This window comes from Aegilops tauschii, chromosome 3, assembly GCF_002575655.3.
Source record: "Aegilops tauschii subsp. strangulata cultivar AL8/78 chromosome 3, Aet v6.0, whole genome shotgun sequence".
Lineage (NCBI taxonomy): Eukaryota > Viridiplantae > Streptophyta > Magnoliopsida > Poales > Poaceae > Aegilops > Aegilops tauschii.
This window is the reverse complement of record NC_053037.3, coordinates 140536151-140561728: the sequence shown is the minus strand read 5'-3', so window position 1 is coordinate 140561728 and position 25578 is coordinate 140536151. Positions and strand designations below refer to the sequence as shown.

General features: G+C 46.9%; 3 protein-coding genes across 12 annotated transcripts; 2 read left to right on the top strand and 1 right to left on the bottom strand.

Moving 5' to 3' along the window:
• The first annotated feature begins 5435 nt into the window (after window positions 1-5435).
• Window positions 5436-10849, top strand: LOC109776215 (putative ubiquitin-conjugating enzyme E2 38). Of its 5 annotated transcripts, none has more exons than XM_020334870.4 (8): window positions 5436-5728; window positions 6228-6336; window positions 7198-7224; window positions 7988-8226; window positions 8305-8368; window positions 9231-9370; window positions 9473-9769; window positions 10303-10849. In XM_020334870.4, the coding sequence occupies exons 2-8, from the start codon at window positions 6264-6266 to the stop codon at window positions 10567-10569; spliced, it is 1107 nt and encodes a 368-aa protein (XP_020190459.1). In that variant the 5' UTR covers window positions 5436-5728; window positions 6228-6263; the 3' UTR covers window positions 10570-10849. The 5 variants fall into 5 exon arrangements, with proteins under 5 accessions (XP_020190459.1, XP_020190462.1, XP_020190461.1 ...); XM_020334873.4 differs by having other exon boundaries at window positions 9473-9856; XM_020334872.4 differs by having other exon boundaries at window positions 5509-5728; window positions 9473-9610.
• A 5317-nt stretch (window positions 10850-16166) lies between these two features.
• Window positions 16167-21769, top strand: LOC109776213 (putative ubiquitin-conjugating enzyme E2 38). Of its 5 annotated transcripts, none has more exons than XM_073510165.1 (8): window positions 16167-16545; window positions 17156-17258; window positions 17771-17797; window positions 18861-19105; window positions 19185-19248; window positions 20036-20175; window positions 20269-20580; window positions 21259-21769. In XM_073510165.1, the coding sequence occupies exons 2-8, from the start codon at window positions 17189-17191 to the stop codon at window positions 21535-21537; spliced, it is 1137 nt and encodes a 378-aa protein (XP_073366266.1). In that variant the 5' UTR covers window positions 16167-16545; window positions 17156-17188; the 3' UTR covers window positions 21538-21769. The 5 variants fall into 5 exon arrangements, with proteins under 5 accessions (XP_073366266.1, XP_073366265.1, XP_073366269.1 ...); XM_073510164.1 differs by having other exon boundaries at window positions 16320-16545; window positions 17117-17258; XM_073510166.1 differs by having other exon boundaries at window positions 16369-16605.
• Window positions 21770-22011: 242 nt separating this feature from the next.
• On the bottom strand, window positions 22012-25338 carry LOC109776212 (serine/threonine-protein kinase RHS3). 2 transcript variants are annotated; one of them, XM_020334864.4, is made up of 3 exons: window positions 25061-25338; window positions 23220-24136; window positions 22012-23077 (listed from the first exon to the last, which is right to left on the bottom strand). In XM_020334864.4, the coding sequence occupies exons 2-3, from the start codon at window positions 24128-24130 to the stop codon at window positions 22201-22203; spliced, it is 1788 nt and encodes a 595-aa protein (XP_020190453.1). In that variant the 5' UTR covers window positions 24131-24136; window positions 25061-25338; the 3' UTR covers window positions 22012-22200. The 2 variants fall into 2 exon arrangements, with proteins under 2 accessions (XP_020190453.1, XP_020190454.1); XM_020334865.4 differs by having other exon boundaries at window positions 23220-24130; window positions 25061-25333.
• Between the last annotated feature and the right edge of the window lie 240 nt (window positions 25339-25578).

Sequence of the window (25578 nt, the reverse complement as noted above, 5' to 3'; positions counted from 1 at the left end):
TTTTTCAAAGAAAGACCTCGGTGAAGCTGCTTACATATTGAGCATCAAGATCTATAGAGATAGATCAAGATGCTTGATAAGTTCTTTCAATGAGTACATACCTTAACAAGATTTTGAAGTAGTTCAAAATGGAACAGTCAAAGAAAGAGTTATTGCCTCTGTTACAAGGTGTGAAATTGAGTAAGACTGAAAGCCCGACCACGGCAGAAGATAGAAAGAGAATGAAAATCATTCCATATGCCTCAGCCATAGGTTCTATAAAGTATGCCATGCTGTGTACCAGATCTATTGTATACCCTACACCGAGTTAAGCAAGGGAGTAAAATAGTGATCTAGGAGTAGATCACAGGACAGCGGTCAAAATTATCCTTAGTGGAATAAGGATATGTTTCTCGATTATGGAGGTGACAAAAGGTTCGTCGTAAAGGGTTACGTCGATGCAAGTTTTTGACACTGATCCAGATGACTCTAAGTCTCAATCTGGATACATATTAAAAGTGGGAGCAATTAGCTAGAGTAGCTCCGTGCAGAGCATTGTTGACATAGAAATTTGCAAAATACATACGGGTCTGAATGTGGCAAACCCGTTGACTAAACTTCTCTCACAAGCAAAACATGATCACACCTTAGTACTCTTTGGGTGTTAATCACATAGCGATGTGAACTAGATTATTGACTCTAGTAAACCCTTCGGGTGTTGGTCACATGACGATGTGAACTATGGGTGTTAATCACATAGTGATGTGAAATATTGGTATTAAATCACATGGCGATGTGAGCTAGATTATTGACTCTAGTGCAAGTGGGAGACTGAAGGAAATATGCCCTAGAGGCAATAATAAAGTTATTATATATTTCCTTATTTCATGATAAATGTTTATTATTCATGCTAGAATTGTATTAACCGGAAACATGATACATGTGTGAATACATAGACAAACAGAGTGTCACTAGTATGCCTCTACTTGACTAGCTCGTTAATCAAAGATGGTTATGTTTCCTAGCCATAGACATGAGTTGTCATTTGATTAACGAGATCACATCATTAGGAGAATGATGTGATTGACTTGACCCATTCCGTTAGCTTAGCACTTGATCGTTTAGTATGTTGCTATTGCTTTCTTCATGACTTATACATGTTCCTATGACTATGAGATTACGCAACTCCCGTTTACCGGAGGAACACTTTGTGTGCTACCAAACTTCACAATGTAACTGGGTGATTATAAAGGTGCTCTACAGGTGTCTCCGAAGGTACTTGTTGGTTGGCGTATTTCGAGATTAGGATTTGTCACTCCGATTGTCGGAGAGGTATCTCTGGGCCCACTCGGTAATGCACATCACTATAAGCCTTGCAAGCATTGTAACTAATGAGTTAGTTGCGATATGATGTATTACGGAACGAGTAAAGAGACTTGCCAGTAACGAGATTGAACTAGGTATTGAGATACCGACGATCGAATCTCGGGCAAGTAACATACTGATGACAAAGGGAACAACGTATGTTGTTATGCGGTTTGACCGATAAAGATCTTCGTAGAATATGTGGGAGCCAATATGAGCATCCAGGTTCCGCTATTGGTTATTGGCCGGAGACGTGTCTCGGTCATGTCTACATAGTTCTCGAACCCGTAGGGTCCGCACGCTTAAAGTTTTGGTGACGATTGTATTATGAGTCTATGTGATTTGATGTACCGAAGGTAGTTCGGAATCCCGGATGAGATCGGGGACATGACGAGGAGTCTCGAAATGGTCGAGACGTAAAGATCGATATATTGGACGACTATATTTGAACATCGGAAAGGTTCCGAGTGATTCGGGTATTTTCGGAGTACCGGGGAGTTACGGGAATTCACCGGGAGAAGTATTGGGCCTTATTGGGCCATACGGGAATAGAGGAGATAGGTCAAAAGAAAGGAGGCACCCCCCCTCTGGTCCGAATTGGACAAGGGGTGCAGCCCCCTTTTCCTTCTCCCTCTCCCCCTCTTTCCTTCTCTCCTGCTCCGGAAAGGAAAGGGGAATCCTACTAGGACTTGGGAGTCCAAGTAGGACTCCCCACACTTGGCGCGCCCCCTCTAGGGTCGGCCACTCCCTCCCTCCTTTATATACGGGGGCAGGGGGCACCTCTAGCCACAACAATTGATCTCTTGATCTCTTAGCCGTGTGCGGTGCCCCCTCCACCATATTCCACCTCGATAATATCGTAGCGGTGCTTAGGCGAAGCCCTGCGTCGGTAGCATCATCATCACCGTCACCACGCCGTCGTGCTGATGGAACTCTCCCTTAAAGCTCGGCTGGATCGGAGTTCGAGGGCCGTCATCGAGCTGAACGTGTGCTGAACTCGGAGGTGCCGTACGTTCGGTACTTGATCGGTCGGATCGTGAAGACGTACGACTACATCAACCGCGTTGTGCTAACGCTTCCGCTTTCGGTCTACGAGGGTACGTGGACACACTCTCCCTCTCATTGCTATGCATCACCATGATCCTGTGTGTGCGTAGGATTTTTTTTGAAATTACTACGCTCCCCAACAACATCGACCGCTATCCAACATGCATCTAGAGTATTAAGTTCATAAGAACAGAGTAATGCATTAGGCAAGATAACATGATGTAGAGGGATAAACTCAAGCAATATGATATAAACCCCATCTTTTTATCCTCGATGACAACAATACAATACGTGCCTTGCTGCCCCTGCTGTCACTGGGAAAGGACACCGCAAGATTGAACCCAAAGCTAAGCACTTCTCCCATGGCAAGAAAGATCAATCTAGTAGGCCAAACCAAACTGATAATTCGAAGAGACTTGCAAAGATAACAAATCATACATATAAGAATTCAGAGAAGAACCAAATATTGTTCATAGATAATCTTGATCATAAACCCACAATTCATCGGATCTCAACAAACACACGGCAAAAAGAATTACATCGAATAGATCTCCAAGAGAATCGAGGAGAACTTTGTATTGAGATCCAAAGAGAGAGAAGAAGCCATCTAGCTAATAACTATGGACCCGAAGGTCTATGGTAAACTACTCACACATCATCGGAGAGGCTATGGTCTTGATGTAGAAGCCCTCCGTGATCGATTCCCCCTCCGGCGGAGCGTTGGAAAAGGCCCCAAGATGGGATCTCACGGGTACAAAAGGTTGCGGCGATGGAAATAGGGTTTCGTGGTGCTCTCGGATGTTTTCAGGGTACATGAGTATATATAGGCGAAAGAAGTAGGTCGGTGGAGCCACGAGGGGCCCACGAGGGTGGGGGGCGCGCCTCCCTGCCTCGTGGCTTCCTCGTTGCTTGCTTGACGTCCACTCTAAGTCTCTTGTATTGCGTTTGTTCCGAAAATAACTCTCCCGAAGGTTTCAGTCCGTTTGGATTCCGTTTGATATTTCTTTTCTGCGAAACACTGAAATAGGCAAAAAAACAACAATTTGCACTGGGCCTTCGGTTAGTAGGTTAGTCCCGAAAATAATATAAAAGTGTATAATAAAGCTCATTAAACATCCAAAACAGATAATATAATAGTATGGAACAATCAAAAATTATAGATACGTTGGAGACGTATCAGGACCCCATAGGCCTCTCCCAGAGAGGTGCCAGACAGGCTGGGCCTCTTCTCATGAGACAATTGCAAATATGTTTCTTGTTCTTTTTTATGCTCGAAATAATAATTGCATGCCCTCGTTTTGATCCTTTTCTACAACTTTCCGGCAATTTCTCTTTTTGGGGGAAACATGTAAATTAAGAGGAAACATGCATCTAGAATCATGCAAATTGGTGAACTTACATCATTAATAAAGAGTAATTTATTATAAGAAATAGTAATACAAAATAGGCGTATCATGTGTACACCACCTAATTATCATGTACGTTCTAGGCTCCTCCACCTAGACCCCTATACTTACTGTGAGCAAAATACCCACGAGGAACTGCTTTTGGCATACCCAAAACAGGTTTAACTTAATAATGTGCTAAAACAAAGGAAAAGAAACAAGTCATGAGTACCGAGTAGTGTCACTAGTTGTGACGCGTGATATTAAACAGATTTGAAAGTTAGGGCCATGTCCTACCCAGTTATATATCCTTTGAATTTTTTTTTTGTAAGTTGACAACTTAGTATATGATTCATTAAAAATGGTAGAAGAGAGTTGCCTAGTTAATTTACGGAAAGCTGAATGAAAAACGTTGGAACATGCACATAAGACAGGGCACGCCAACCGATCGTACAAGTAGAATAGAGTTGTGCAAGTAATTTTCGGAAAACCGGATGAGAACCATTAACATGCCCACAAGATGAAGGCAATCCAACCGATCTGACTACACCCCAGATCCTCACCCACCGCCAAGGAGAGGAATGCAGTCGAGATAGTCTATAATGTCATTGTCATCGTTTCTCCTCGAGCAAGTGACTCCAACTTCACCACAGACGACCAACCAAAAGCCATTAGACGAGTGACACACGAGAACCCTGTCAACCCATGCAAAACAATCGACCGAACGCGTCATGACTGGCCAACTCCCACTTCAGTGACGAGTCCCCTCGGAGAAAGAAGTAGCACCAACATAGCTCAACCTGACCATCACATGACATCGTTGTTGTCACGTCGCCCTACGACTCTATCCGGTTTCATGCCTAGAAACATGCTGAATGGCCGACGACGAAGGACATGCCGCGACCCTGCTCCTCTTGGCACAATCATCACTGCCACATAAGCTACAACGTCACCGGATGTGAAACAAACCATGACATTCGCACCCGCACCATCAGTTAGCCATCCGCCTGAGTGCGATGTTGTGTAAGTCCAGCACCAAGAGAGCGTGAAAGGGACGGTGGCCTTGAAGGCAACACCCCAAAAGCGGGACGACGTGGAAATGACCCGATGGCTTGACCTGACCCGCACCAAAGTCTTAGGTTTTCGCTTCAAGGATATTACGCAAGGGTGGAGGAAGAGTGAGAGCTCCACAATCGGCCCTAATGGTGGAAACACCACATGCAGGCGTCATGCTCTCAGGGCTTTCATCCTGTTTTATAGATGAAAGAACCACCGTATCCATACAATGGGAATTAGGAAGGCGCTATGGCTGATGGATGTAGCGGTTGGCTCTCTTTTAATCGGAGGAGGAATGATTGGCACCATCAAAAAAATTATTGTGTTTATTCGTGGTCTGATCTGGTGCCGAAAGTCCAGGCCAGAGCATGCGCAGCGCATGTGACACGCTGCCATATACGCGGAAAGGAGCAGTGTGCACTTGCACGAATTTACCAGCATATCAGCTGGCAGGGAGCGTAGGCACGAGACGGCAGCAGATCAGTCGCTGCCTTTGCCATTGCCATTACTCGCCGCGATCCGCTCCCAGAACGAGCAGGATTTCCACCGGACGACAGCACACGCCCCCTACAATACGACCCGTCACGTAGCCGGAGACCCCGAATCGGCATCCACCGAACGTGCCGGGAAAAATCTCTTCTCGCCGTCTCGATCAGTCGGACACAATAGGTGCCATCTGGGTGTGGTTCCACCCGCGCCGTTCGTCCCTCCCCTGGCACGTCCGTCGAGTCCAGTCGCACATTCCGACCCTCCCCATCCGTGTGGTGTGACACCCGCATTCCCCGCCGCGCCACCCCGCAAATCCTGCCTACTAAACCCTACCTCCTTCCTCCCGACCTCCCCCCGGTGCGACCTCCACCCGGCTCACGAGCGGCAGGCACCAGGAAGGACGACTGGTTGGTTTCGTCTGTTTTTTCCTCGCCTTCCGCTACGTTTCTTGTTGACCTGCAATCCGGGATCGTTTTGGGGTTTCTCGCGCTGATCTTTCGTTTCCTTTGTGGCAATCGTGGGATCTTTCCTTTCCTTCGCCGCATTGTAAGGGTTCTGATGATGCGGGAATACTCCTGCTCCTGGTTCCTGACGGCCTTGCCTGCATCCTTTCTTTTTTATCCATTCATGGGTTTGTGGTCCTACCATGGCATCCCTCATGCACTGATTGAGATTGGAGTGCCGGTGTGAGGCCGATGAGCCCGATTTCTTCTTCTGAAAAAGGAAGAAGAAAGAGCTCCTCGAGCCATGGCGATTCTCCCAAGATTTTGAGCTTAATTTGTGTTTTTCTTTTCTCCGATGGTCGTTAATCCTGGAGAGGAAATGGTTTATACTGTGAATGTTACCATGTTTATTCACCTTTCCAGCAATTGGTTTCAAATCCGTTGGTGCTTCATGTTTTTTCAGGTGCTTTTTGTGTGGGGTGGATTGGAACATTGAAGGATGGTTCTGAACAAGCTGCTCCAGCTGTTTGGAGTAGGCAAGAAGAAGAAGAAGAAGGATTCCAAGAAGAAAGGTGATCTGCCCTTCCCGATCCAACATGATTTATTTGTCACTGGTAGACTGCTATCGATTCACATGGTCGATCGAGCTTTGTTCATTTAATGATGCTTCAAGAGAATAACCTAGTTTGTTCAATGTTTTTCTCATCCGATGGGGTTGCCACTCTTTCTTCCAGCAACTCTGGTATGAATATGTTTTCCGGGTGCAGGGAGACTGCATATCTACCCTGCAGTTGTAATGGATAAAATTCTTCAGTTAATTTGGCTGCTTGCTCTGTGGTCTAGATAGTTGTATCAGGATGGTATGGTTGGACGTTTAATTTGCACTAATTTGTCTTGCTTGTGTTGGAACTACTGAACCGCATGGATTAACTCTTAGGAACCCAACAAGTTCTAAGTTGATATCTTACTACTCCCTCCGTTCCATATTACTTGTCGCTGATTTAGTACAACTTTATACTAAATCAGCGACAAGTAATATGGAACGGAGGGAGGTACATGGTTAAGAGACACGCCGCAAATGCCACATTGTGATGTGGGACATGCATTTTCACATGAAAAGTAAGAAGAATGATATCCTGGTGTAGTTAGAGTGCTACTAGAGTTTGGTTATGGAGGAATACCCAGGGTTGGGCAAGCTGGCATGGGACTGAATCTTAACACTGCCATATTACTTGGTTGGCCAGTCCCCTCCTAGCCAACCTATCCGTTTTTTTAGTTTGGTTAGACGTGAAATGGCACTATGAATCCATGTCTCTCTGTGGTTAACAATGTCTGAAGTTTGTTATATTAATTAACCCATCATGTAATAAATAAATGATTTTTTGTTATTTCGTCAATGTTCTTCTAACAAATGAATGAATCATTTTATGCAGGAAAGTCCATCAACCCTGTTTCGCAAGGTAGCCTTCCATGCCAAATGTAAAATCTTGAAATGTTCCATATGCGCCCTCTGATTAGATATAAACCTTATCAGCAGTTATCTGAAAATGCATATGACACTTTCAGTTGGTTGAGTACTCACTACTGAGTAAAGTAAGCCCTGAAATGGATCTAGGAGTTGCGAAAATCTTGACTAATAAATTACTCATGGTCTTACTGAATGCGGTGCAGCCACTTGGGAGTTGTATTTCCATTGTCTAAAACATTTGTAACCACATGTATAAGGAAGCAATTAGTTTGGTGATCTACAGAATGAGGACTGAATTACATGCATATATTATACATGTCGTATTCGCAGCCTGAGGAAATCACAGCTATTTATATATTTTAATTTATGCATGTCGTACCAGTTTTATTGACACTGTAGGATTACTTCGAACGGCATCCAACTTTCACAAAAGTTAACATGGAAACTAGCTCGCAATCACTTGGGGGGTGGGTGCAGGGATACAGAAAATTGAGGTAACTGGACTTACTAGATTGAACCAGTAGATTTTTAACCTGCCACAGAGATGTGCTTTCACACTAATATCAGTTGTAATGATACCTTATTCACAACAAATAAATACAATACTTTGAGTTGAAAACTACCGAGGCATTGTCGCAATGAACCTCGGTATAGGCTGCATCAGATGGAATCCCATTCTATATCTCTGGCCTAAACTTCTATGTACATGTTTGGTGACAGCATACGTCGTTAGTCAACGTTTTACTGGATTTCAGGTGCTGCTCCACACTCTACTTTTAATATCCTTGCGAGTCACAGTCTCTTGGATCCATGTTCAAGTGGGGCTGGTACGGTGCTATCAGTGCCAAAGGACGAGCCTGAATGTTCGAGTAATATCTCATCGATGGTAAAGGAAGGACATGGATCTGGAAATGAGGATCACAAGTCATTTAACCAGTTTGATGTTGTTCAAGATTACTCCGACCACCACTATGCAAAGACTTCACCAGGGAAGGTATGCTATGTCCTTTCTTGAACTCTTTTCTGTTAGGCCCAACTGCTAACTAATTTCCCGCCTCCTATCTGTGACCAGACCACGAAAGATTGGGCGAAAACAATCCAAAATGAATGGAAGCTTCTGCAGAGAGATCTACCTGGTCAGTACATATGTAATATCTTTATATGATAAAATTGGTATGCTTGTTTTGATCAGACTATGTCAATTTGATAACGATATGTTCATTGATTCTTCTAACTTGATTGTACGGGTGGGAGTTTTAAAAATGGCTGTTGATTCCCACATTAACTCGTGGCATTATTCATGTTTGCCTCAATGTGTTAAAAAAATCATGATCCATTTCTGTGCGTATGAATGCCCCCCGCCCCCTACTTTAACTATATAAAATTTAAAGGATGGTACTATTATTTCCATGCAGTCAATCATTCATCATTCTCTGCACTTTGTGTATGCCGATTATATCTTATTAATTTTCCTGCTAAAAGTAAAGTATATTAAATTTGTATTAACTTCAAGGTAGTATCCGTACATTCTACCTTGAGTAGCTGAACTCTGAAAGTTTTGATGGTTGTTCAGTTCAAACTTGACACAATTCATGCTCAAATTATTTAAATATTCCTTGATGCTATTTTTGTTTATACTAACGTCCTACAGACTGCCACTATAGAAACTTCAAAGGATATACTGTTGTTTCTATACAACCATCATTTTCTGCATTTATTGGCCCTTTCATACAGTTTCTCATAATGGATTGTTGACACCTTTCTATGCTATCTTGTCATAGTGGATATATCATGTTCAGAAACTAATCATTTATATTTGAAATGAATGGGAAAACTGGGAACTACTCACAACTCCTAAACTAATGGGTAGTATGGGGGGTCCTAGTGTCAACACATGTGTCATTTCATATTTGCAACTGCAGTCTTTCTTTTAGCTCCTTAATCAGTTGATTTCTTGTATTAACAACACTTGGATCTGAATTTTGTTTCAATATGCAGAATCTATTTATGTTAGAGTTTATGAAGATAGGATTGATCTGATTAGGGCTGCCATTGTTGGGCCTGCTGGAACTCCATATCATGATGGTCTGTTCTTCTTTGATGTTTGTTTTCCTCCTGAATACCCGCGATGTCCACCGGTATGTTTACCACTTCACAGCCGCCTTCCCCTTGTTTTTACCACTTCACACTGGTCTTCCAAAATTGCAATATCTTAACAGAAACCTATTCAATGTGCACAGAAAGTTCATTTCCATTCGAGTGGACTTCGGCTTAATCCAAACTTGTATGAGAGTGGTAAAGTTTGCCTCAGCCTGCTGAACACTTGGTTAGGTTCTGGATCTGAGAAGTGGGGCAAGTCAAATTCCACCATGCTGCAGGTGTTGGTCTCCATCCAGGGCCTTGTGTTGAATGATAAACCATACTTTAATGAGCCAGTCATCTTTAGCTCTAAAGAAAAGCATTCCCTTGGATATAATCAGACTGCATTTGTCCTAACCTGCAAGCTGATGTTGTATTTACTTCATAAGCCTCCAAAGGTCAGTATAGAATCCTCATTTCTTGCCAGGGTAAAAATGGTGTCTTTGGTGGTCTCCATGCTGTGAAAGAAGATTTGAGTTTTCACGGTTAGAACATTGCTCACACGCATTCAGAAAAAACTGCATAGATCCAAAAGCATCTAAATTCAGTGTTATGTTTAAACCAGTTCCTACCATAGTTAACTAAATCGAATCTTTAATGTTTTTATTTCTTACAGAGAAGAGAGAACTTGGAGGCAACTTCATTTTAATACTGATTAATTTGATGAATATCTTGTATAATTGTACTTGTCATCTCCATAAACTCTTTTTAGTGGCGCAGTACTCCCAACCCATATAGGAGATGTTTTTGTGAGTTGTGACGTGAAATTACCAACTCCAAGTTTTGCTCATTTTAGTTGCACTATTAAGAAGTGTACACCTCTTATGAACAGTATGCTTGTATGGAAAGTTGAACATACCTCTATGAAGTGTACACCTATTTCTTTAGGGCGCTGAATTCATTGTTACAGTTCGTTTTTCCTTTTATGCAGCATTTTGAGACCCTCATTGTGTGCCATTTCCATGAGCGGGAGCGGGCCATCCTAGAGGCATGCCGTGCATATGCTTCTGGCATGGTCGTCGGATCATCGGTCATGGATGGCCGGACTTACCTCCGCAACAAGTGCTTTGCAGGTTTCAAGAAATCCCTCGATGCACAGACTGAACTTCTCGCGAAGGAGCTATCCGCGAACAGACTTCATGCGCTACAACTGAAGAGAGAGGTGGATGCTGCAGATAAGACCATGTCTACCAGCTAGGCTTCTCGTGTTTCAGAAGACACCTGACCATTGGCTGTAGTTTAGCACTTGCTCGCTATTTGTTAGCTATTTGATGAAGAAAATTTGCCCCTTGATTTCTATGTCTACCCACTTTTGTGGTTTTAGCATGCAACCTTAGTGCAATACATGTTGGTAGAAACTTGTTACACTAGCTTCGGTGCCTGCATAAAGATGGCAATAGAACCTGTGCCGCTTTGATGAGCAGCACGAATTGACTTCTTTTGTGTGTGCAACTCAAGACAGTTTGTGAAGTTTTAAACATGATTTGTTCATTTGGTGAGTTACAAGCACGCTGAATGTAGCATTTTTAAAAGTTGACCCCAAAGGATCTCGAATTCATTAAGTAAGAAGAAAGTTGGCCGGTTAATTAATGAAAAATAGGGCAAAAACTGTCACAACACGCCCACAAAATCTAGGCACCCTGGGCGAACTAGTAGCCTACGCAAGAACGCACACACGCCTTCGAAGAGAAAAACGTCGTTAAGGTTGCAACCCGGTGGCATTGTCATCACACCTCTGCGAAGGCGACTCAGACTTCATCATCGACGACCACCAACTAGCTTGCACCGCAAACAAGCACTAAGGCCTGCGCTGATCGAAGCCAAACAGTCAACTGACGACCAGGCAGTTCCAACTTTGTCGACAAGCATTGCAAGAGAAAAGTGTTGGGCCTATGCCGAGCCAGCGCCGAAATCGACCACCCACCTCGTGTCATTGTCACCGCAAGCTCCTCCTCAGTAGCTCTGACTTTCATAGAGACAAAGTGAGACACAGCAACCCCTTGAACACGACGGAAGAGGCCGACTACCAGAGCACAACTGTAACCCTGACTCCACCTAAGCCGCCATCGTTGCCACAAACAGGAAGCCGCATAAACCTCTGCATCACCGGAGGGACACCTGCCGACCGCAATGTCGCGAACATCCGCCCCCTGGAGCACGCAAACGGGATCCAAAACTTTTCAACATGACGCCCCAAAGAGGGAAGCGACAATGTCGATGGCGTCTCCCAACCCGGTGGGGCCTTAGGCTTTCACCTGAAGACCTGGATTCGAGGGTATGCAGGGGTAAACTCCACGACGATGCCTCCGATGAGGTAACACGACGTCCACAGAAGCTGACGCCATCGGGCAGCCAAAGCCCAGCAAGCTTTCACCAGGATCACCGCCGAACACCACACCCCACGCACTGCACCTCTGCCGAGCCTGCACACCTCTCACGAAGCAGCCACGACGTAGGAGACACAACAATCATCACCGCCGGCTAGAGAAACCAATGAGCCTGATCCGCCAGAACCTGCAGATCCGCCACCCACCTCATGTTGCACCACCACAAGCTCTCCTTGCAACACCGAAGCCGGGGGGACTCCCGTAACCCGCCGTGGCGAGCTGCCTGCAGCCCCCGCTGCACTGCCAAGCCACGCCACAGCCGCCAGGCATAGCCAAGCTAGCACAGCCGCCCCACCACCACGAAGGAGCTGGATACAGTTGCAGCCGAAGCATTGTTGTTTGGCTGCACACAAAGCCTCCATTTATCGAGGAAGTCTTACCTCTAGATTTTTCGACTGTATTGAACCCTTTAGAGCAACTCCAACCAGACGACTCATTTCGTCCACTCACATTTGGGTCGCCGCGGAAAAAAACAACGACCCAACGCGCCGACCCATTCCCAAGACCGGTCCGCTTCGCGTCCGCACGGACCCCTTTCATCCACTCGGTGTCGTCCCCTCAGCGTCCGCCGTGGCCCCACATGTCGATCGGCCAACAACCCAAGCGGTCATAATTAACGCGGCCACCTAACGAGGGCCCGCCTGACATTGTGTGCATGGCCGCCTTTTCCCGGGGGGGGGGGGGAGGGCTACTCCCGTAACCCGCCGCACTGCCAAGCCACGCCACAGCCGCCCCACCACTATGAAGGAGCCGGATACATTTGTAGCCGAAGCATTGTTGTTTGGCTACACACAGAGCCTCCATTTGTTGAGGAAGTCTTACCTGTAGATTGTTCGACCGTATTTAACCCTTTAGAGCAACTCCAACCAGACGACTCATTTCGTCCGCTCGCGTTTGGGTCGCCGCGGAAAAAATGATGGCCCAACGCGCCGACCCATTCCCAAAACCGGTTCGCTTCGCGTCCGCGCGGACCCCTTTCTGGCCCAAATATGCGTCCCCTCGGTGTCGTCCCCTCAGCGTCTGTTGCAGCCCCACATGTCGATCGGCCAACAACCCAAGCGGTCATAATTAACGCGGCCACCTACCGAGGGCCTAACTAACAGTGTGTGCATGGCCGCCTTTTCCTCGGGGGGGGGCTACTCCCGTAACCCTCCGTGACGAGCTACCTGCAGCCCCCGCCACACTGCCAAGCCATGCCACAGCCACCAGGCATAGACAAGCTAGCACAGCCGCCCACCATCATGAAGGAGCCGGATACTGTTTGCAGCCGAAGCATTGTTGTTTGGCTACACACAGAGCCTCCATTTATCGAGGAAGTCTTACCTCTAGATTGTTCGACCGTATTTAACACTTTTAGAGCAACTCCAATCGGACGACTCATTTCGTCCGCTCACGTTTGGGTCACCGCGAAAAAAACGATGGCCCAACGCGCCGCCCCATTCCCAAAACTGGTCTGCTTCGCGTCCATGCGGACCCCTTTCTAGCCCAAATACGCGTCCCCTCGGTGTCGTCCCCTCAATGTCCGCCGCGGCCCCACATGTCGGTCGGCCAACAACCCAAGCAGTCATAATTAATGCGGCCACCTACTGAGGGCCCACCTGGCAGTGTGTGCATGGCCGTATGGCTGCCTTTTTAATGGACACGTGTGGCGGGGCCGGCCTCATCCACTCCTCCCGTCCACATCTTGCCACCTTTGCTCCCTCGGCGGCGACCAGGAAACCCTAGCCAGCTAGCCAACCCCAAACCCTAGCAAAGCCGTGGGCATCTTCAGGGGGAGGGAGGAAGGGGAGGTTCAGCGCCGGAGTGAGCTCTTCCCGCGGGCTCCCTCCTCCACCGCCGCCGGCTAGACGCGGCACGCCACCACGGGAGCAGGAGCGGTTGTACATCCCAGTCCACCAGGCGCGGTGGCACTGGGAGCACTGCCAACCCCTGCCGTATCCTGATGTGAACTTGTCGCACAGCTGGTATTTGGACCCGCAGCGCATCCCCATCCCGGTGGCGCTGTGGTCTGTTGGGGATACACATAACAGGTAGGCCCACGAAGGGTCGAAATATCGTAAAGCATGGGGTCCACACATCATGTGGGTCCTGATAAATCTCATACAGACGTACTATCCACTCTGACATATCATCATACCGTCCACTCGGAAGACAATCAACCACTCGGTCGTATGGCTCACTCGGAAGGCAGTCAACCACTCGGTCGTATGGCTCACTCGGATATGTGAAGACCAACAGTCGACAAGGCAGTCGAAGCATCATCTGACTTTACAGCATCAATGCCCCACTTTGTAACATAGGAGGTGAGGGGGGGGGCACTCTATATAAGCCACCCCCACCACTAGACTAGGCAGGCTCATTCTTCCCCTCGCTCTCATCTCTCTTGCCATTAGTCTCAGGACTACGGAGATCCGTTCTCCTCCCCCTCTCTCAAATACACCATGTAACTCCGTGTTCATGACAGATAAAAGAAAGCCTCTCCGGAGCACGAGACGTAGGGTTGTTATCTCCACTATGAGAGGCCCGAACTCGCTAAAACCACTGTGTCACCCATTTGCATCTCGATAGCTCATGCTCCTTTACCATACCCCTTCCTATTATCGGAATCGTTCCTACGACACGGCCCGCGAGGGCACACGCGGAGGAGGTTTCCCGGCGGCGTGAGCTCCTTGCGCCGGAGCAGCGCGCCGTACATGCCTACGCGCCAGACTCTCCCAACTGGGAGCGTTGGTTTGCGCTAGAGCACGAGGAGGAGTGTCGCCTCGGCGCCCACATCGACCACGACGTTCCACCGGCGGCCCTGCGGGTAAAACCGGAGGTAGAGCAGATGGAGGTGGACTACCAAGCCACCCTCGAGGAGGCCCTGCAGCACGCGCTGGAGGTGAGCCGGCTCGAGGAGGACGCCCATTGGGATAGGATATAAGCCACCCCCACCACTAGACTAGGCAAGCCCTTGCTCTGTGCGTAGCGAGGGGCTCCGTCCACGCGCCCCTGTTCGTGCCGCCATCGCCGCCGGCGCCGACCCTCGTCGAGCCAAAGGCCGAGCCGGAGCGCGAGCCAACGCCCACGTGGAAGTGGTCACCGCCACCCCCTACTTGGTCTGAGGAGTCCTATTCGTGGATCGGCCAGCTCCGCGAGTGGGTGAGCGCGCCTCCCTGCTACTTCGCCTCCATGCTGGAAGAGGAGGCGGCCCACCTTGAGTGTTGGAAGGCGCATTGGATCGCGAAGGAGGGGGCCGACGCCGAGTAGCAGATGCGTCGGGAGCAGCAGCTGCGGCGCGAGGAGGAGGAGGAGCGCGCCCGCCTCGCCACAATGCTGCCGCCGTAGCAAATGCCGGAGGAGGCTGTCCTGGCGGCCTATGAAGCCACGTTCGGTAGGGCTGGGCCGCCTCCCGTCTTCATCGACCTCACCGGCAGTGACGGCGATGACAACAAGGGCAAGGGCAAGGCCGTCTACTAGGGCAGCGTGTGGGCGTTTATTAGAGTTTTTTAATTTTTTGTATGTTTAAGTGGACTTTGGCCGGCGTTTGACCGGCCATTTAGGTATAATTATGCTTAATTACGTCAGTGTCGGGCACGTCGGCAAAAAATGTGTATGCCTCTCAATGGACGCACCTGCCGACCCGAATGAAAACGGGTTGGAGTTGCTCTTACCCTGATTTTTTTTAGCAATTTTATCCTTGAGGTTGCCTACAAGCACCTCCATGCAATTTTACGAGAATAACCCGTGGAAAAGTAGACTACACAAAGTTAATTAAAGAGATAGAAGAGAGTCGTAAAATACAAGTAACTCTCTCTCTTCTCTCCTCTCAGAACTCTCTTCTCTTTCTCTGTCAAAGAGCGCAGGATATGTGTTGAAAAAGATGGGTGGGCTGAAGAGAGTGCAGGATCAGTACTATGCCTATCATCGTTGTGCGACAGTGATCGCTGGACTGAAGTGTCCCAAGCCGACGACCGGTCCACGCTCCGGGCTTGGTCATGTCTTCCGTCAGACGAAAGCCAAGCTGCGTGCGTGCGTGTGATGTTCGGCTGGATGCGTCCATGCGTGCCTCTCTTTTCCCGAAAAAGAGAAAATGTTTCCATTTCCCGTTTCCACGTCCCGTCTTCTTCTTATCTCGTGCTTATCTTGCCGAGCCCGCATATATATAGAATCGCGGGCAGGTTGGCACTTTCCACTCCTGTATTCACGCGAGATTCCCGGCCTTTTTACCTAGCATAGCACAGGGCCCTAGGAGCAGGGCTACAGATCACATGCCGGATTTCGCCATTGTCGCTTCCTTTCAGAGTTTCAGGGAAAAGGAAAGGCATGCCATCCCATCCCTCCCAAAACGAGCAGGAGAATCACCGGACGCGCGCCCCTAATCACGGCCACGATGCCAAATATGCGTATGGTGTATGGCATGGTGCTTGCGGTTGCAGAGGGGGACGCGGTGCACCGTGCTTGGGGTCGGTCCGTCTGGTCTGGTCTTGCGGGGCGGATGCGGGGCAGGCAAAAGCGCCGGTTGGGGCCGAGCTTTGCCTCCCCGGCACGCAAGCCCTCCCCATCCGTGTGGTGTGACCCCGGGTTCCCCTCCCTGCAAACCCGGGCTCGGGCTCGCGCACGCAGCCACCACCCCCACCCCCGCCCTGAGACCGACCGTCTCCTCCCCTTCCTGCACCTCACCTCGCCCTTTTTCTCGCCTACTACTGGCGACTGCACCACTACTACTGACTGTTCCCCTTCGGCGCTTCCCCCCACTTCCCCGGCGACCGGTGGCGCCAGGACCGACGGAGCAGGCGAGGGTTCCGGTCTGCTCCTCCGACTCCCTCTTGCTCTGCTCTGCTCTGTTCTCCTCCCTGATCGTGCTGGTTTGCTCGCTTCTTTCTTCAGTCCCTCGCCATGGTTCTATACTCTTTTGATTGATTGTGCGATCTGGGGAGGAGAAGGAGGAGGGAGGGATGCCCCCGAGATTCTGCGATCATCTTTCGTTTTCTTTCTGGCTTTGTGGGGTTATTATCATGATGCAATGATACTCTTTGCCCCCATGGTGTGATGTTCTTGCGTGCTTTGCTTCGTTTTGTCTGTTGCTGGGTTTGGTCGTGTCGTGGGTCCATTGGCCCGACCATGGCGTCACTCCTGCACTGATTGGAGTGCCTGTGTTTTGTATTGTACTACATATAAACAACTCACCGGGGCCGACGAACATGAGTTCTTCCTTAAATAAAGGGAAAAGGGGAACAAGAAATCAACCAAGTGGAAAAAAAAGAGTTCCTCCTGTCCAAGATTATCATGTTCTTCACTTTCATGCATATATGTCGTTCATGCGCATGCCTTGATTTACATCTGTTATCCGCCTAATTGCGTCATCTTTCTTTCTAGCTGTTGGTTCCAAATCCAATGGCGTTTCATGCTTTTCAGGTGCTTTCTCTGTGGGCTGGATTGGATTAGAGGATGGTTCTCAAGAAGCTGCTTCAATTCTTTGGAGTTGGCAAGAAAAAGAAGAAGAATTCCAACAAAAAAGGTGATGATATACCTTCCCTGGTTAACTTGGTTTATTTGTCAGCGGGGATGCATCACATGATCACTGGATAGGATACCCCTTGCCCTCTTTAAAACAATAACCTGGTTTGTCCAATGGTGGTCTCATCCGATAACCATGTGTTTCTTTTTTTGGATAATGATGATGCATGTGTGTGTTCTTGGTGAAACTGCATACCAATGGGGCAGTCGTAATTTGTTGGAATAACAGAATAATTAGAGGCTATTGTATGGTCCAGATAGTTATGTCAGGATGTTTAAATCTTTATACACTTATTTGTCTTGATTGTGTTGGAGCTACTGAAGTACGATATCATCGATAGAATCTGAATGCTACTGTATTTTAGTTGGATATAAACTGGCATATGAATGCATGTCTGTGATGATCGATGATGTTTTGGAGTTTGTTATATCAAGCCAATTATTTGTTGGAAAAACATTTTATAGAACTTGTTATTTCCCTGAATGTTCTAATGAATGGTTCTATTTATGCAGGCAAGTCCATCGACCCTCTTTGGCAAGGTAGCTTCGGATGACCAATGTTAAATTTTGAAATGTTCTGTTTGTGCCTCCTGATTGTTTTTTTTTTTACTTTAAATGGCATCTGATAGTACTATCTGAGAAATATCTATTACAATTTAGTTTTCACTTGCAGTACTGATTACAGCCCTCAAATGGGTATCTGAGTTGTGACTCTTGACTATAAAATACTTATGTCATTCTTACTACATGCAAAAGTAGATGCGCGATGCAGCTACTTCAGTGGTTGTACTTCCATTATCTGAAGAAAATGCAGCCTCTTAGAAATATAGGAGTCTGTATCACTGGTTTAAGGAAGCAATTAGTTTAGTGCTCTGTGTAAACAAGGGCTGGATGTCAGGGATATACTACTCCCTCCGTCCGGAAATACTTGTCGGAGGAATGGATGTATGTAGACGTATTTTAGTTCTAGATACATTCATTTTTATGCATTTCTCCGACATGTATTTCCGGACGGAGGGAGTACATGTATTGTTTCATACTTGAGGAAATTACAACTATTAGCTTAATGTTACGTAGATTTTACACTGTACCATTCCTTTAAAACGGCGTCTTGCTTTCACTAAATTTAACATGACAATTAGCTGGCTTTCATTAGGAATGAGAGCAGGCATTAATGAAATGGCAGTAACTTGTCGTTGAACTGGTAGAGATTTCAGACCATTTTTAATGAAACCTTGATGTTAGTGCTCCCAGCAAAGAAATACTACTATACTTTGCAATTGGCAGGGATAGCACCGTTAAGAAAGCTGATAACCAGCTACTAGTTAATTTTTGGAATGTGTCTTTTATCCTTGATGATGGGCAATCCATGTGATGGAGGAACCACATAGGCATTGTTGCTGTGCCCCCCAACGAGATGAGTGATCTTGGCTGCATTAGATGGGATCCCATCCTGTACAGGCTTGTTATTCTAAATTAAAATGCTGTAGTTGCTAGTGCCTGTTGGTCGAGTTTCTCCCCCTCTGTATCTGTCCTAAACTCGAAAAGTATGTACATATGTGGTGATAACATTCATACTTAGGTCATAATCTTCTGGATTCAGGTGCTAGTGCTGCTCCACACTCCACTGTAAATGTCCTTACAAGTAACATTCTTTTGGATCCCTGTTCAAGTGGGTCTGGTAATGTGCTGTCACTGCAAAAACATGAACCTGAATGTTCAAGTAACATCTCATCGACGATAAAGGCCGTAGATGGATCTAAAAATAAGGATCAGAAGTTATTTAACCAATTTGACGTTGTTCAAGATTACTCTGACCACCACTATGCAAAGACCTCACCAGGGAAGGTATGCTATGTCCTCTTTTGAACTCTATCTCTATAAGGTTCAACTGTGAATTAATTTCCTGCCACCAATATGTGACCAGACAAGCAAAGATTGGACGAAAACAATCCAAAATGAATGGAAGCTTCTACAGAGAGATCTACCTGGTTGGTACATATATTTCTTTATGACGAAATCAAGTATATATTTTTTATCATCCAACTATCATGACATTGATGGTGAATACTGAAAGCATCCAAAGGTCCTTTATTATTGTCATCAAACTGTTGTTTGTGCTGATTTCTTATTAATTTGACCTGCTAAATATAGTATGCTAAATATTTGTTGACTTCAACGTAGTATCACATTCACAACACCGTATCTGAACTTTATTAGGATATGCTCATTGATCCTTCTAAACTAGATTGAGTTGTGCGTGCTTTTACTAATGTCCCCCCAGTGGAAGAATTCCTTGATGCCATTTTTGTATGTACTAGTGTCCCCCCAGTCTGTAACTATAGAAACTTTAGTGGATGCTACTATTGTTTCCATATAGTCAACGTTCTCTGCATTTCTTGGCCCTTTTCTGGCAACATCTTGTATGTACGCCGGCGTTTGGGTGCACTCCTGCAATAAGCCCCTAATGCAACAATTAAAAAACTCATGATTATTTTAGAACTCCTTTCCTATCATATTGGATATACCGTGTCAGATAGTATCATTCGATATACTTGGAGAAGAATGGGAAAAATGAAAAAATTTAGCAACTGTCAAATCATGTTGTCATATAACTTAGCCTAACTTAATGTGTCAGCGACTCATGTCATATTTGCACTGCAGTCTTTCTTTTAGAGGATTTACACCTGAAATCAGTTTTTTATTAACAACTCATGATTATTTTAGAACTCCTTTCCTATCATAGTGGTGGTCTCAATTTGGTTTCAAATTATGCAGGATCTATATATGTTAGAGTTTATGAGGACAGGATTGATCTGCTAAGGGCTGCTATTGTTGGGCCTTCTGGAACTCCATATCATGACGGTCTTTTCTTCTTTGATGTTCGTTTCCCTCCTGAGTACCCGCGATGTCCACCGGTAAGTAGGCACTTCACACCCACCTCCCCCTTCTTTTTCAACTTTATCACCACAAATGCAATCTCTTAACAATTACCTATCCAATATGCACAGAAAGTGTACTACCATTCAGGTGGGCTTCGGCTAAATCCAAACCTGTATGAGAGTGGAAAGGTGTGCCTTAGCCTACTGAACACTTGGTGGGGTTCTGGATGTGAGAAGTGGAGCAAGTCAAATTCCACCATGTTGCAGGTGTTGATCTCCATTCAGGGCCTTGTGTTGAATGATAAACCATACTTTAATGAGCCAGGCTACAAAAACACAGTTAATACACCTGTTGGTGAAAAGCATTCCATGGCATATAATCAGACTGCGTTTGTACTATCCTGCAAGACTATGTTGTATTCACTTCGGAACCCTCCAAAGGTAATTACAGAACCCTCATTTCTTGCCATGGTAAAAAGATGTCCTGATTACTCTTCATGGCGTAAAAGAAGATTCTCAGTTGCCATGGTTACAAAATTGCTGATACCCGTCCTGGAAATAAACTGCATAGATGCATATTGGGTTAGAATAAGCTCCTACGATACATAAGTAAATCAAATCATTTGTGTTTTCATTTTTTACGCTGAATATGGAAGCGTAAATTCTTTTTATTCTGAACAATTTGAGAAACAATCACAGATTACTGGGACACCCTAATAGCTGAATTTTGTTTCTCTTGTAACAATTGTACCTGCCATCTCCTTAATTCCTTTTTAGCTGTGATAAGTCGGCTCTGTGAAGTTAGACAATCTGCACCCATAGAGAGAGGAATTTTTTCTTGTGAGTTGTGACATGAAATTACCAAGTTCAAAATTTTCACATCTTCATAACATGTTATACTTTTATTTATGGAATGTTGAACAAATAGAGCAAGAAAAATCAGTTTCTGAAATATCACCACCATTGTGCACCAGTATTTTCTAAAGAAAACCGAGGTCCCATCCCAAGTGGAACTGGTTTGTAGCACATAGCAAAAAATACATCCTTCAGATTTGTACGGCGTGTGCATTGTTCTTCATGCCACTGAATTCATTCTTACAAGCCTTTCACCCGGTGCAGCATTTTGAGACCCTTGTCGTGCACCATTTCCACGAGCGGGAGCGTGCCATCCTGGACGCATGCAGCGCATACGCGTCTGGCATTATCGTCGGATCATCGGTCAGGGATGGCGCGAAGTACGCCTGTGATAAGTGCTTTGCCGGTTTCAAGAAGTCCCTGGATGCACACACCGAACTTCTCGCAAAGGAGTTGGCTAAGAACAGAGCTCAAGCGCCGGAACTGAAGGGAGACACGCCAGCCGCAGATGAGATCGCGTCTACCAGCTTGGGCCAGACCTGACCATTGCTAAATTCACCTACTTAGGGAGTAGCTTGGAAGAAAAAGGGTGTGTAAATCACAATCCACACGGAAGGTATGGAATAACTCTAGGGGTGATGGTATGACCGTAGATGAATTGGTTGTAGCTTAGCACTTGCCGTTTCTGGAAGATGAAATTTCGCCACGTTATATGTCTACCCCACTTTGTGGTTTTATACATGCTTGGTGCGTGCTGCACTTAGCTTCAGTTGCCTCTGCAAGTGTGAATAGAACATGCATGTGCCACTTTGATGACCAGCACAACTCGATGTTTATTTTATGTTTCATGTTTCAGCCTGATTAATCAAAAGTAAATAGCAAAACAAAAACAAGGATATTACAGGTTCAGTCATGTGCACAGTCTTCAGCTTTCAGCTTAGAAAGATTTAAGCAGACATGTTTCCATCTAATCTATCTAATCTAACTATAAAAGAATGTCTGCATCTCACAACTGGCTTACGAGCAGAGGTACAAAACTTGATAGTTCAGTTAGCAGCCGTTAGCAAATGAGACATCTCATCAGGTATATAACGGAAATCACCACAGTACAGTACAGGAGGGTTTATACAGTGATATACGAACACGGGGTATCTGTATCTATGGTGTCCAGTAGTCCTACAAGCACTCAAAAAACCCGATGCAGCTCTAGAAATACTCGAACTGGCCGGAGCCCGTCTTGGCTGCCGCAACAGCGCCAGCCGATAAGCTGCTCGGAACGTTGCCAAGGCCACGCTCTGCCGCCTTCTTCTCCTTGCCTAGGTACTGCCTGAAGTCGACGGGGTCCGGTACCGACGGCGGGTGCGCGCTCCTGACGAGCGCCCAGTTCACGCCCTCGAAGAACGGGTGCTGCTTGATCTCGGTGGCGCCCCTCTTGGTTGCGATCCTCTTCTGGGGGTCCTTGGTGAGCAGTCCCCGGATGAGGTCCCGCGCGACGTTGCTCACCGGCGGGCTCTCCGGGAACCGCAGCGGCTGCTCCACCACGTTGCTCAGGGTGGCGCGGTTGCCGTTGCCCTTGAAGGGCGTCATGCCGTGCAGCAGCTCGTAGAGGAAGATGCCGAAGGTCCACCAGTCCACCGCGCTGCCGTGGCCCTCCCCTCGGATGATCTCCGGCGCCAGGTACTCGTGGGTGCCCACGAACGACATGGACCGCGCGTCCGTCGGCTCCGCGTTGAACTCCATGGTCTGCAGCCCGTGGAGGCTGAGGTCCGACTTGGTCTTGTTGCGGTTCCTCTTGCTCATGCTCATGCTCAGCATCCGCGGGAAGAACGCCGACGGCTGGATGCACCCGTTGCTCACGCCCTCCGTGTTGGCCAGCCCTTTCTCGATGCCGTTGGGGCCTGCGTGCACCGAAGACGACTTGACGAGCATCGGGCTCACCGAGCACCGCAGCGACAGGTCGAAGTCGGACAGCATGATGTGCCCCCCGTCTCGGACGAGCACGTTCTCCGGCTTGAGGTCTCGGTACACAATGCCTAGCATGTGGAGGTACTCTAGTGCGAGCAACACCTCAGAGGCATAAAATCTAGGCAAAAACAACCAGGGAAAGAGAATTATGATGAGCAATTGAGCTATATACATGTCATCGCACAAACACCGAACCGGAATCGAGTACCAATAACAAGGTAGTACTAAATACAACAATCTGAACTCTGAAGTGAACCAACCTGGCTGCTTGCTCGGAGAAGTGCTTGTGCAGCTGCTTCTGCCGAAGCGAATGGAGATTACCGCCGCAGCAATACTCCATGACAAGGCAGTAGAACTTGTCGGTCTCGAAATGAGTGTACAGCGTGGGCAGAAAAGGGTGATCGAGAAGGCCGAGTATCTCCCTCTCCGTTTGCGCCCTGATCAGCTTGTTCCTGCTGATGAGCGACTCCTTGTCCATCACCTTCATCGCGAAGAACGTGTCTGTACCCCTGAGCTCCACAAGGTAAACACTGCCAATGTCCCCGTATCCAAGGCGCTTCAGAAGTCTAAAGTGGACTAGGCTGAGAGGGGAGTCCCTGGAGGTGGCCAACTGGACAGCCTCCCATCGGCAGTCCCCTCCGGTGTGATGCTTGACATGGCCGGACATGCAGCTATCCAAGCTGTTACTTCTTGGACTGTCAGCGCTACCTTGAGGAATGGTTAGAGCGGAATCACTAAGTTTCTCTTGTGTATTACTGTTCATGCCTTTGGATGCTGCTTTTGTTGGTGTCAGCACAGGGCTCTCTGCAGGATTAACGAGGCGTTTTGTCATGTGGTTCGGGTTTCCTTTGTCAGCAAAATCTTCTTTCTTGGGACGTGGTTTCTTATCGGAAGGGATCTGCGAGTGTGCAGCCTGTTTGGATGCTGTGGATGGATTGGCTGAGACACCTGGTTGATTCCGGTCTAAGGCGCCATTGAACGCTGTATTTCCACGAGTGCTGAAGTCCATTGGGATCTGCGAGTGTGCAGCTGGTTTGGATGCTGTGGATGGATTGGCAGATACACCTGATTGATTCCGGTCTAAGGTGCCATTGAACGCGGTATTTCCACGGGTGTTAAAATCCATTTTGTCATTCGCGGTGTCCAGTTTGTTGTATGACCTGGAGTTCATCTGAAACTTCACAAAATAGTTCATTATTACAGTAAGAATGTGCAATAGTAGAATCATTTAACTCTAGAAGTAGAATTTGGAAGACCAAATGGTGCATTATAATTCCAAACAAAACAACACCTTCACAATGATCATGATAAGAGGCATTAATCAACTTCCCAGGAAGAAATAAAAAAAACTGAAGAACTTTTTGCTGTCATAACCATTGCTAATTCTGTATTCCTGGTTATATAGCCTTCTTATATGATACATCATTTTGAAGAAATATTACATTGTTTCAGTCGACAATGTCTAAAATAGTAATAATGCATTATTTTACGTAATAATAATGGATTTGTACAAGAATGAAAATACAATTGTATTGATCATTATATTAACATTGTTACCTTATAAGTTGTGTATATACACCACAGTTCTCAAACTATCACATATGCCATTTTAAAATAAATTTAGTACATAAATATGCATATCCATGAATATGCAAGAAGTGTAATTTGGAGGCAGAACATGCACATACAGACAAGTTGACTATATGAAGTCATGTATCTCAGACTCCTAGCTCAGAAGTTACACAACTGTCACGGACAGGCATACAGATGTACAATACAATTATAAAATCCGTGATCCGTTCTCTGAAATAGCAAAGGCCTAGCTGAGAACTTTCTCTGAACATAACAACGCTGTGTCAAACTAGCATGTGAGCGTGTCTGATCATGTATGCAAGCACCGAACAATCGCGAAGGAACATACTCAAAACCAATCAAATTGAAGCGCCAAACCAAGCAGACATGTCGTTCACACCTTGCATTTTGCAACGCATTGGAATTAAAAAAAAAACTCCGGTTTAATCCGGAATTTACTGATATATCTAGCACATTGGAACAGGCTAGCAGGGGTGACCGATCGCCGGGGGAAGAGGCACAAACAAACCTGGAGTGGATCAGGTGAGGCGGACCAAGCCCCGGCGGCCCCCGCAAACGCCACGGCAAGGCACCGTCTGGAAAGGGGGCAGACGCGAGGTCACCCTCCTATGGGCGGGGAGGCGGCGACGGTGGAGGTGGTTGTTTCGCGGGGAGGCGACGGGGCGTGGAGGAGGCTGGGGTGGGACGGGGAAGGCGCGCGGGAATGGGTGGAGAGGAGGCATTGCTAAATTTAACAAGGAGCACGCGCAGGCGCAGGCGCAGGCGCGGCGGAAGTGGGAGGCGGTGGAGAGAGGAGGGGGAGGAAGGGGTTGAAAGAGGTGACGGCCGGGGCGGCGTTTCCCAAGGCGGGCCGGACTGTGGAAGACGAGCCGGCATTTGGAACGATGTGGTGTGGTTGCGTGATTTTGAGGTTTGGAAATAAACTGGGAAAACGACATGTCTCAATTTTTTTTCTGTTTTTTTCAAAGCGGGCTATAGCATCTGCAGCAGTCTCCCAAAAGATCTCTCCCTATTCAGGTGTGCCCT

Bases quoted from the DNA above. Each gene is read 5' to 3' on its own strand.
- LOC109776215 (XM_020334870.4), top strand. From the start codon at position 6,264: ATGGTTCTGAACAAGCTGCTCCAGCTGTTTGGAGTAGGCAAGAAGAAG. The intron at 6,337-7,197 runs GTGATCTGCCCT...CATTTTATGCAG, and splicing joins GAAGGATTCCAAGAAGAAAG to GAAAGTCCATCAACCCTGTT. The intron at 9,770-10,302 runs GTCAGTATAGAA...CCTTTTATGCAG, and splicing joins TACTTCATAAGCCTCCAAAG to CATTTTGAGACCCTCATTGT.
- LOC109776213 (XM_073510165.1), top strand. From the start codon at position 17,189: ATGGTTCTCAAGAAGCTGCTTCAATTCTTTGGAGTTGGCAAGAAAAAG. The intron at 20,176-20,268 runs GTAAGTAGGCAC...CAATATGCACAG, and splicing joins AGTACCCGCGATGTCCACCG to AAAGTGTACTACCATTCAGG. The intron at 20,581-21,258 runs GTAATTACAGAA...CACCCGGTGCAG, and splicing joins CACTTCGGAACCCTCCAAAG to CATTTTGAGACCCTTGTCGT.
- LOC109776212 (XM_020334864.4), bottom strand. From the start codon at position 24,130: ATGAACTCCAGGTCATACAACAAACTGGACACCGCGAATGACAAAATG. The intron at 23,078-23,219 runs GTTGGTTCACTT...GTTTTTGCCTAG, and splicing joins TTCTCCGAGCAAGCAGCCAG to ATTTTATGCCTCTGAGGTGT.